Raw genomic sequence first — 12,469 nt, 5'->3', positions numbered from 1 at the left:
GATGAGGGGCTGCTGACATATTACTGTGGCTCTTTGGCAATGTACATTAGTAAATTCTGTCTCCTTCTCAGGCTCAGGTTGGCCACCCCTGATTTAAATAAAAAATGGTAGAAAGCTTGCCAAGACTGTAGAATACACCACCACAGACAAGTTGATAGAAATCAGACAGTGGCTTCTGTCTCTAGAGAATGCCAAGCACACATTTTTCCATGCTTCACTGTACAACTGTTAGCAGCTGCATCCTCTTCCTGCAGAGTAACTGTGTTTGTTCCATAACTGTGTTTTGTTTTCTATGCGATACACAATGTGAAAGGGCTGTATACATTTATGGTATGATACAAATAAACTGCTGCATTTCATGTCTGATAAATTTTGACACCTGTCTGTGTCCTGATTATTTTAGAGAGTTTTAAACATTTTACTAAGATTAATATTTTGGATCCCTGCCATCTCTATAGCCAGCTGCCTTGGTTACTCTGGACCACATTCATCACAAGAGGAGAAGCAACTTATCTCTGCTTCAGCCCTGAGGGCTGTCCTATCTCTTGCCCTTGCTGTCGTGGCCCCTAAGGGCTATTGCAGTATGTAGTGTTGCTGGGCCATGGGACCCCCCTGGCTACTCCCCCCCCCCCCCCTAAAAATCTAGAATGCCCCATATAGGAGCATTCCCAGGAGGGCCAGACGGCCCCTATGCACTGATTAAGACAGTGCAATAGGGCTGTAGTACAGGGATGAATTCTCTTGCATTAATCAATCAGCCTGTACAGGTCTGAGACAGACAGACAGAGACAAAGACACAGAAAAATAGAATAAATGCATTAAAAAAATTTAAAAAAATCTTTAAAATGATAAAAAAATGGCTTTTGTACACCTACAATAAAAAAACACCATCTAAAAAAATCCAGTTTCTCAAGACATTCCAGGCCTAGAAGCAAGTGCTGCGTGTTGCACTGGGAAGCTAGCATTCTCATTTCCATTGCCTTAAAGCTCCCATTTCTAACCCTTCAGCATTGTGAGATAACAGACTTTAAACTTCAGGATTGAATATTGCCTGCCCTGGGTATCAGACCCATATCACCTGTCAGGGGGTCAGAACAGTGGAATAATGTAGGGAAAAAGAAGGAAATATTTTTCTGTCACATTGTCAAAAATAAAATAAAATAAAGTAACTCCAAAGTAACTGTTGGAAGCAACTCAGACATTTGTAACGTTGGAAGCAGTCTCAATGGAGATAGATGTGTGTGTTCCAAAGTGCATGATAAACATATGACATTGCAATTTATCTCATGGATATCACCTCCACATATGCGGTATAATACACACATGCAGCTATCTTAGTGAAACTTTTGTTTAGGAATATATTATGGATTCATAGAGTTTCATGCCAACAGGAACCATCATGATTACGTAGTCTGAGCTGCTGCATAACACAGGCCACAGAATTTCTGGACCAGATGCCACTGTGCCATACCAGGATACAATTCAGACTAACGAGTAGCTGTGCTATCCCTGCCCTGTAACAGGGGTTGCACTTTACAATGCCTTGCTGCTGTAGCATCAGCCTGGACTATTCACAAACAGCCTCCAGCCTGTAAGTCACTCCCAACTTTGTCTGTGTGTGCTACAGCCAACCGGCCACACCTTGATTCTTACCAGCCTTAAAGATTACCACAGGGTGACCCCAACACACTCCCAATTCCAGATTTTCCCCAGAAACATATGTCCTGTACCGCCCAGCCCTCTCTTGGACAGTACAAATACACTAAGTCCATTGTTCTTTTAACAGAATAATATGCACACAACTTGTTACCCCAAATGGAGTAACCGAGACACTTCAGCTTGAACACACTGGATTGGATAAAACAATAAAACAAGTTTATTAAATATAAAGAGATAGATTTTAAGTAGGACTGTCAATTAATCGTACTTAACTCACACGATTAACTCAAAAAAATTTCTTGCAATTAATCGCGCTGTTAAACAATAGAATACCAATTGAAACTTCAGCCAATCACTCAGACAAATAAGTTTGATTACAATTTGCAGGAGATAATGCTGCCCGCTTCTTGTTTCAATGTCACCTGAAAGTGAGAACAGGCGTGTGCATGGCACTGTTGTAGTGGGCGTCACAAGATATTTACATGCCAGATGCACTAAAAATTCATATCCCTTCATGCTTCAACCACCATTCCAGAGAACATGCAATCATGCTGATGATGGGTTCTGCTTGATAACGATCCAAAGCAGTGCGGACCGACGCATGTTCATTTTCATCATCTGAGTCAGTTGCCACCAGTGGAAGGTTAATTTTCTTTTTTGGTGGTTTGGGTTTCTACAGCTGAGTGTTTCTCTTTTAAGACTTCTGAAAGCATGCTCCACAGCTCGTCCCTCTCAGATTTTGGAAGGCACTTCAGATTCTTAAACCTTGAGTCAAGTGCTGTAGCTATTTTTAGAAATCTCACATTGGTACCTTCTTTGCGTTTTGTCAAATCTGAAATGAAAGTGTTCTTAAAACAAACATGTGCTGCTATAACATGAAATATATGGCAGGAAGTGGGTAAAATAGAACAGGAGACATACAATTCTCCCCCAAGAAGTTCAGTCACAAATTTAATTAACACATTATTTTTTTAATGAGCATCATCAGCATGGAAGCATGACCTCTGGAATGGTGGCCGAAGCAGGGCCGGCTCCAGGCACCAGCTTAACAAGCAGGTGCTTGGGGCGGCCAAGGGAGAGGGGCGGCACCTGCGGCAATTCGGGGGCGGCAGGTCCCTCACTCCCTCTAGGAATGAAGGACCTGCCGCTGCCGATCGCGGCTTTTTTTTTTTTTTTTTTCCCCAATTGCCGCCGGCGATTGCGATCACGGCTTTTTTTTTTTTTTTTTTTTTTTTGGTTTTTTCGCTTGGGACGGCAGAAATGCTGGAGCCGGCCCTGGACCGAAGCATGAAGGGGCATACGAATGTTTAGCATATCTGGCACATAAATACCTTGCAACGCCGGCTACAAAAGTGCCATTCGAACGCCTGTTCTCACTTACAGGTGACATTGTAAATAAGAAGTAGGCAGCATTATCTCCTGTAAATGTAAACAAGCTTGTTTGTCTTAGCAATTGGCTGAACAAGAAGTAGGACTGAGTGGACTTGTAGGATCTAAAGGTTTACATTGTTTTGTTTTTGAGTGCGGTTATGTAGGATCTAGGGGTTATAGTGGACCACAAGCTAAATATGAGTCAACAGTGTGATGCTGTTGCAAAAAAAGCAAATGTGCTTCTGGGATGTATTAACAGGTGTGTTGTGAGCAAGACACAAGAAGTCATTCTTCCGCTCTACTCTGCGCTGGTTAGGCCTCAACTGGAGTATTGTGTCCAGTTCTGAGCACTGCATTTCAAGAAAGATGTGGAGAAATTGGAGAGGGTCCAGAGAAGAGCAACAAGAATGATTAAAGGTCTTGAGAACATGACCTATGAAGGAAGGCTGAAAGAATTGGGTTTGTTTAGTTTGAAAAAGAGAAGACTGAGAGGGGACATGATAGCAGTTTTCAGGTATCTAAAAGGGTGTCATAAGGAGGAGGGAGAAAACTTGTTCACCTTAGTCTCTAAGGATAGAACAAGAAGCAATGGGCTTAAACTGCAGCAAGGGAGGTTTAGGTTGGACATTAGGAAAAAGTTCCTAACTGTCAGGGTGGTTAAACACTGGAATACATTGCCTAGGGAGGTTGTGGAATCTCCATCTCTGGAGATATTTAAGAGTAGGTTAGATAAATGTCTATCAGGGATGGTCTAGCCAGTATTTGGTCCTGCCATGAGGGCAGGGGACTGGACTCGATGACCTCTCGAGGTCCCTTCCAGTCCTAGAATCTATGAATCTATGTAACAAAAAATATCTACATTTCTAAGTTACACTTTCACAATTGAGAGATTGAACTGAAAAATACTATTTATTTTATCATTTTTACAGTCCAAATATTTGTAATAACAAATAATAATACAAAGTGAGCACTGTACACTTGGTATTCTGTGTTGTAATAGAAATCAATATGTTTGAAAATGTAAAAAAAAATCCAAAAATATTTAATCAATTTCAATTGGTATTCTATTGTTTAACAGTGCAATTAATCGTGATGAATTTTTTTGAGTTAATTGCGTGAATTAACTGCGATTAATCGACAGCCCTAGTTACTTTCTTTTATTATACAGGTATTATAAAGCATCCATTAAAATGTTGGCCAACCTAGCTGTTTTTTAATATAATGACTAACTCCTAACTCAGTTGCTGCAAGTCTTCTCAAGGCTAAAGAAACAAAAACAACTACTCAGATATCCAATATGCTTTAGCTCATACTAATATGAAATTTGATACTTGCTAAATACACTGGCTCTTAAAATGACAGAAAAATTTCTACCCATATGATACTGTACAGATAACCACTAACTCAGTAAGGTGAAATCCAGAATCTTGAAAGAAACATTTTGTACTTTTCTACAGTTCAGAAAACAAATAGGCTATCAGTGTTCTAGTTCCTTCAATTTCAGATTACTGTACTTGAAATCTATTGCATGCTGTTCAGAGCAAGTAACTGCCTTACAAGTGTCTGTTCAACTTTACTCAATATAAAATACAAGACAGGGTACATGGACACTAATTTTCAGAACTATGTTACTCAATTAACCTCCCCCATCTTCCGCTTCGATGTTGTATCCTTTAATATAGCCTATTAACTAGATAGCTGAAGTACTTTACACATGTATAACAGAGACAAGGTGGGTTAAGTAATATCTTTTATTGGACCTTTTATTCTGTTGGTAAATGTAGCGGGGTGGTCACCCGCTCCTGCCCGGAAGGGCTTAAAACAGCCCTGGCAGAGGGCTGAGGAAAAGGGAAAAGCTACTGGGCTGATTGGGGAAGTAACTGCAGCTGGGCCACGCCCCAATCAGGCCCAGCTGGCCCTATAAAGGCTGGGAGCCAGGAGCTCAAGAGTCTCTTTCTGTGTTCAGAGAGAGAAAGGCCTGGCTGCAGGGAGCTTGAGACAGGGTACCCGAGTGGAACAGGGCTGGGGAAAGGCAGAGGAGCTGGGGAGCTCCAGCCTGGAAAGCCCCAGGCTGTGGCCTAGCATTGGGCCAACAGGTACTGGTGGCAGAGGGCACCCCAGGGGTAGGCAAAGGCAGCAGGTCCAAACCCAACCTTGCCAGTGATGAGTAAGCTGATACTGCAGTCTGCCCCAGGGCGTGGGGCTAGACGATGACTGGCAGTAGCCTTATACTGAGTTGAGGTGGGAATAGTGGGTGGGAGGGTCCCCGGGGAGGGGAGACCCTAAGATTGTGGGGTTACTGCCAGGGGGCAGCACCCCAGTCCAGGGAGGGACACGGGGGCCAGAGGACAGGTGGATCACCGGCCTGCAGAGGGCGCTCTGGAGCTGGAATGAGCTAATTCCCGGAAGTCACCAGCAGGAGGCGCCGCAGGGTGAGTCCGCTCCTCTACAGTGAAAGAGACAGGCTTTCGAGCCTCTAATATCCTGAGACCAACACGGTTACAACAACATTGCAAAACACTGCCCCAACCCCGAGAGAGAGAGATCCAGCATGATCTTATGCAGGGAAATCCTCTAGAGGATTTTTGGTTGTATTTATTTATTTTGGGTGGGGGAATCTTGGAAGAGAGGAGATGATGCAATTCCACAGCCCAAAGCCCCTAAAATGCTGAGGCTGCTGTCAAAATGGTATACCAGGCTGAAATCTGCAAACAATTTGATGCTCTAGCCCAGGTGTGAGCAAAGTACAGCCCGTGGGCCGGATCTGGCCCATCAGGGCTTTGGATACGGCCTGCGGGATTGCCACCTCCGTGGTGCCGCGGGTCTCGCGCCACTCCCAGAAGCGGCCAGCACCACGTCCCTGTGGCCCCTGGGGGAGGGGGAACAGAGGGCTCCGGGTGCTGCTCTCACCTGCGGGTACCTCCCCCTGCAGCTCCCTTTGGCCAGGAATGGGGAACGGCAGCCAATGGGGAACGGCAGCCAATGGGAGCTTCGGGGGAGGTACCCGCAGGTGAGCCCTCTGTCCCCCGTCCCCCCCTCCCAGGGGCCGCAGGGACGTGGTCCCGGCCACTTCCAGGAGTGGCGCGGGGCCAGGGCAGGCAGGGAGCCTGCTTTAGCCCCGCTGCGCCCTGCTGCCACCTTGGAGCTGCTCAAGGTAAGCAGCGTTGGGCCGGAGTCCACACCCCAAACCACTCCTGCACCCTGCACCCCAACCCCCTGCCCTGAGCCCCCTCCCTGCACCCCTGCCCTGAGCCCCCTCCTGCACCCCAATCCCCTGCCCTGAGCCCCCTTGTACACCCCACACCCCTCCTCTGCCCCAACCCCTTGCCCTGAGCCCCTTCCTGCACACCGCACTCCCTCCCATGCCCCGCACTCCCTCCCACATCCCAACCCCCTGCCCCAGCCCTACGTGCAATTTCTCCACCCAGATGTGGCCCTCGGGCCAAAAAGTTTGCCCACCCCTGCTCTAGCCCTTGCAGATTAAAGCCTTGAACACAAGCAAATAAACAATTTATAGGACTGTTTCCAGTCTTCTGTTATGGCGGTCACCAACAAAGTGCTGGGGAAAAGGCATCTCAGACCCAAACATCAATGGATTGGCCAACAGACCCTGGATAGCATAGAAAAATGATGTATGACTTGCTTAAACAGGACCAACCAAGAATACCAACTCCTCAATACCTTGCATAACACAGCTTTAAAACAGGACAGTAAGACGTTTTGGGCAAAGAAGGCTCAATTGATGAAAGCTGTATCTGCCAGAAACAACTACAACACTGTCTATAAAGAACTGCACAACTAAAGCCAGTCCATGAAACAAACCTTTGCTTGTCAAAGATGGACATGGTAACATACTGAACCCCAGGGCAGAATGTCTGACTAGACAGAGAGAAAACTTTCATGAGCTTTGTCATAAACAGATAGTTAAGGGTTAATGCCTCTTTTACCTGTAAAGGATTAAGAAATTCACCTAGCCTAGCTGACACCTGACCAGAGGAACCAATGGGGGGATAAGATGTTTCAAAAGGAAGGAGGGAAGTTTCCTTTGTTTAGAGTCAGTTTCAGTTTTGGCCGGAGTGGAAAAGATCAAGGAATCAGCCTCTTATCAGAGTAGCGAGTATTAGAAAAGGAATAAATAGGTTTATGTTTATTTTCTTTTTATAACTTGTCTTGGGCATTAGGGAATAATCAAATTGGGTATTTTTTGTGTAACTAAGTTTTTGCCCAGGGGAACATCCTCTGTGTTTTGAATCTGTTGTCTGTGAGATCAGCTTGTAAGCTATCTCCCAGAGGGTTTTCTTTTACCTTTCTTTTCTTTAATTAAAAGCCTTTTTTAAGAACCTGATTGATTTTTCCTTGTTTTTAGATCCAAGGGGATTGGATCTGGACTCACCAGGGATTGGGGGGGGGGGGACGACACATGAGTAATTCTTCCTTGTTTTAAGATCCAAGGGGTTTAGATCGGTGTTCACCAGGGAATTGGTGGAGGAGTCTCTCAAGACTACCCAGGGAGGGAAAGGTTTTGGGGGAAGACAGAGTTTCCCAAATGACTCAAACTATTTGGGTGGTGGCAGCCAGACCAGATCTAAGCTGGTAATTCAGTTTAGGGGTTCACATGCAGGTCCCCACATCTGTACTCTAAAGTCCAGAGTGGGGGTGAAACCTATGACAAGCTTCTTAACCACATTAGAGCTGCAGATCTGTAGCTGCAGGAGCACCCGAGAGTCCAGTGACTGCCTTTCCATGTAACACAGAGGATGTCCCTGTCAAGGAGGTTCAAAGGGCAGCCTGTAAGCTCAAGAATGGTCATGCTGCCAGTATTTGTCTTATAGCTGCTAAGCTGATCAAGCACGACAGGGATTCCATCTTGGAGTGGCTGACTCATATTAGCAACAAAGTATGGATTCATGAGAAACTACCTGTAACAGGGCCCTGGCTCCTCCCCCATCCAGTTTGCTGCAGAAACTTCACAGACTCCACCAGGGGTGTTCTTAGTGACACGTTATTTCTATTTCTCTTCACTAATATCACCACAGTCCCCTGTGCTCCTGCCTATTTACAATCTTTGCTAAGCTTTAGGCCCTCTCAGCAGGACCGGAGAGGAACAGAAGTCTCCCAACTCTAGCCCCCGGCCCCTTCCCTGCTATCCCTCCTCCCGCAGCCTCAGCTCACTCGCTCCACTGCCGGCGCAATGCTCTGGGCGGCGGGGCTGTGAGCTCCTGGGGCAGCGCAGCAGCAGAGCCTGGCCTGACTCGGTGCTCTGTGCTGCTTGGTGGTGGTGGCAGCGCGGCTGTAGCGCCGCCAGCCACCGGTGCTCTAGACAGCACGGTAAGGGGGCAGGGAGCAGGAGGACTGGATAGAGGGCAGGGGAGTTTGGGGTGGTGGTCAGGGGGCGGGGGTGTGGATGGTGGTCGGGGGGGGGGGGGAAACGGGGTTGAATGGGGGCAGGGGTTCCGGAGGGGGCAGTCAGGAACGAGGGGGGGTTGGATGGGCCGGCGGGGGGCCGTCAGGGGCAGAGGTTCTGGCGGCAGTTAGGGGACAGGGAGAAGGGGTGGTTGATGGGGCAGGGGCCCCGGGGGGGCCGTCAGGAATGAGAGGAGGGGTTGGATGGGGCGGCAGAGGTCCGGGGGTGGTCAGGGGACAAGGAGTGGGGGAGTGTGGATGGGACAGGGGTCCCAGAGGGGCCGTCAGGGAACGGGGGGGTTGGATGGGGCAGGAGTCCCGGGGGGGGGGGGAGGGCAGATAGGAGGTGGGGGCTGGGCCACGACCCCCTCCCCTAACCAGCCCTCCATACAATTTACAAAACCCGATGTGGCCCTCAGGCCAAAAAGTTTGCCCGCCCCTGATCTAGACCATCCCTGACAGGTGTTTGTCTAACCTGCTCTTAAAAACCTCCACGACCTCCCTAGGCAGTTTATTCCAGTGCTTAACCACCCTGACAGTTAGGAATTTTTCCCTAATGTCCAACCTAAACCTCCCTTGCTGCAATTTAAGTCCATTGCTTCTTATCCTATCCTCAGAGGTTAAGAAGAAGAACAATTTTTCTTCCTCCTCCTTGTAACAACCTTTTATGTACTTGAAAACTGTTGTCCCCTCTGAGTCTTCTCTTTTCCAGACTAAACAAACCCAATTTTTTCAATCTTTCCTCATACGTCATGTTATCTAGACCTTTAATCATTTTTGTTGCATGAGACACAAATAACTTAATGTGGCCACTTTTTACAAATTTGTGTACAGTGAAGGGTGCAGACTGACAACCAAGGCTAGGTCTACACTACGGGGCGGGGGAGGAGGTCGACCTAAGATACGCAACTTCAGCTACGTGAATAGCATAGCTGAAGTTGCGTATTTTAGGTCGACTTACCTGGCTGTGAGGACGGCGGCGAGTCGACCGCTGCCGCGCCGCCGCCGACTCCGCTTCCGCCTTTTGCCGCGGTGGATTTCCGGAGTCGACAGCAGAGCCATCGGGGATCGATTTTATCGCGTCTTCACTAGATGCGATAAGTCGATCCCCAATAGATCGATTGCTACCCGCCGATCCGGCGGGTAGTGAAGACGTGCCCCAAGACAAAAGGAATAAAATGGTCTAGTGCAAAGATTCTTAAGTTCTGGCAGAAAGTGAATAAGATGAATTCAAATAATTTTTCACTTTTAGCCAACTGCTATAAGGTTCTAAATGATCAAACTTTGCTAATGGGTTATAACAGAGCTTAGCTTGCAAATATTATGAACCCTGATAAGGCATCAGGATTTTAAGTCTCATATCAGTTGCATGACAATTTTTTCTTCAAATAAAAATGAGTTAAGCAGATAAATGACGATATATATAGGTTTAAAGTTTACTGCTTCGGTGTGTATTCAACAGTTTGCCCCCAACCGAACACCACAAAATATTGCAATAACCTTTGTTTGCTAGAAATGGAAAAATCCTCAGCTCACCTGAATGAACATAGCACCATCTACTGCTGTCTTTAAGTCCGTACAGCCACTAATGAGAGAGAATTGCTTCTCTGCATTCAGAGTTCCTTTCAGCATTCCTGACTTTTCCAGCTCCTTCATTTCTTTGCTAGTGAAAACACAGAATATGCATATAAATTTGTTACATCACATGCTCTTTTTACCAGTTGGCAACCACGTCTAGCCATTCTTTGAAAACTGTATTTTTGTTATTTTGCAATGTCACTTTATGAGTGTGATAAGTTTAAGTGTATGGTTAACAGTTAATGCTTCCCAGTTGGAGGAGAGAAAAGAGATAAGGAAACCATAGGTGAAATCACTGGGGAGGGAGGGGTGAAAGGTACATGACCCCTACACACAGCTTTTTATTACCCTACTTATGTCCTCCTCAATGTGGCTCTAGGATCATTCTTGATTCCATCAACTTTTTAAATAATCAAACTGTGTGATCCTGCACCATTGAAATCAATGAGAGTTTTGCTATTCCCTTCAATGTAAAGAGGATCAGGCCCTTACTGTGGTTGTGCTGGTGGTAAGAGTGAGGGGCAATAAATGGTCCATCCTGAAATGGGACTGTATCACCAAGCCGACTACACATAAAGTGTCTGTATTTTAGGACAGATCAATTTCTACAGAAAGAGGGAACATACTCTGCATTAATGGACTGTAGAGTATCAAGCACTATTTTATGAAAGTGGAGGTCTGTTCTATTGTAAACCTACTATTTCATGTGTTTATAACATGAAGTTAACTATGGTTTGTTTTAAAACAGGGATCGGCACCTTTGGCACGCAGCCTGCCAGGGTAAGCCAAAGGCTGCCGATCCCTGTTTTAGAATTTAGTACATGGTCATAGCCTGGAAAGAAGGCGTTTTCTATTTAACCTTTGCTTTCTTAGGGGAAAAAAAGCCACTGTTAGAGGAATCTCCTACTCTCATATAATTTAGAAATACGTTTTATGTTTTTAAATGCAATTTTGTGGGGCTTGTCCCTATGCTGTCCCTTATGTACCTTCTCCAAATCAATTATCTGAGCCACTACTCTGTCTTCCTTCAAATCTCTTTTTTAAGATTAATCTCTATTGTTTGGTTGTGTTACACTGCAAATTAATACATCTAGGAACAAGGAACGGAGGTCATACCTACTGCATCTGGGGGCTCTGTCCTGGAAGGCAGTGACACTGAAAAGGTTTTAAAGGGTCATAGTGGACAAACAACTCAACATGAAATGTCAGTGTGATGATGTTGGAAGTAGGGTTAATGCGATCCTTGGATATATAAACAGGGGAGCAAGAACAGGGAGGTGTACAGTATCTTTAATCTTTGTACAGTATTGATAAGACTGTGTAGAGTTATGGTGCCCACTTGGACTGAGGTAGAGATGGACATAGGAGATGGAAGTGTTGAGAGTCTCTGGGTTAGGCTAAAAGGGGTAAAAAACAAGGGTGATGTCATGCTAGGAGTCTACTACAGGCCACCTAACCAGGTGGATGAGGCTTTTTTTAAACAACTAACAAAATCATCCAAAGCCCAAGATTTGGTGGTGATGGGGGACTTCAACTATCCGGATATATGTTGGGAAAATAACACAGCGGGGCACAGACTATCCAACAAATTCTTGGACTGCATTGCAGACAACTTTTTATTTCAGAAGGTTGAAAAAGCTACTAGGGGGGAAGCTGTTCTAGACTTGATTTTAACAAATAGGGAGGAACTCGTTGAGAATTTGAAAGTAGAAGGCAGCTTGGGTGAAAGTGATCATGAAATCATAGAGTTTGCAATTCTAAGGAAGGGTAGAAGGGAGAACAGCAAAATAGAGACAATGGATTTCAGGAAGGCAGATTTTGGTAAGCTCAGAGAGCTGATAGGTAAGGTCCCATGGGAATCAAGACTGAGGGGAAAAACAACTGAGGAGAGTTGGCAGTTTTTCAAAGGGACACTATTAAGGGCCCAAAAGCAAGCTATTCCGCTGGTTAGGAAAGATAGAAAATGTGGCAAAAGACCACTTTGGCTTAACCACGAGATCTTGCATGATCTAAAAAATAAAAAGGAGGCATATAAAAAATGGAAACTAGGACAGATTACAAAGGATGAATATAGGCCAACAACACAGGAATGCAGGGGCAAGATTAGAAAGGCAAAGGCACAAAATGAGCTCAAACTAGCTACAGGAATAAAGGGAAACAAGAAAACTTTTTATCAATACATTAGAAGCAAGAGGAAGACCAAAGACAGGGTAGGCCCACTGCTTAGTGAAGAGGGAGAAACAGTAACAGGAAACTTGGAAATGGCAGAGATGCTTAATGACTTCTTTGTTTCGGTCTTCACCGAGAAGTCTGAAGGAATGCCTAACATAGTGAATGCTAATGGGAAGGTAGGTTTAGCAGATAAAATAAAAAAAGAACAAGTTAAAAATCACTTAGAAAAGTCAGATGCCTGCAAGTCACCAGGGCCTGATGAAATGCATCCTAGAATACTCAAGGA

The 12,469-nt window shown here is 45.6% G+C and overlaps 1 protein-coding gene across 1 annotated transcript in view; it reads right to left on the bottom strand.

The window, feature by feature from the left end:
* Positions 1-12,469, bottom strand: part of CRYL1 (crystallin lambda 1) — a 74,076-nt gene that overhangs the window by 38,961 nt on the left and 22,646 nt on the right. The window contains exon 3 of the mRNA XM_065421525.1: positions 9,970-10,096. Coding sequence (XP_065277597.1) covers positions 9,970-10,096 — 127 coding nt within the window. The remainder of the gene's footprint in view (positions 1-9,969; positions 10,097-12,469) is intronic.

Source organism: Emys orbicularis, chromosome 1, assembly GCF_028017835.1.
Source record: "Emys orbicularis isolate rEmyOrb1 chromosome 1, rEmyOrb1.hap1, whole genome shotgun sequence".
NCBI lineage: Eukaryota > Metazoa > Chordata > Testudines > Emydidae > Emys > Emys orbicularis.
Note: the sequence above shows the minus strand (reverse complement) of the source record. Positions and strands in the feature narration are given on the sequence as shown.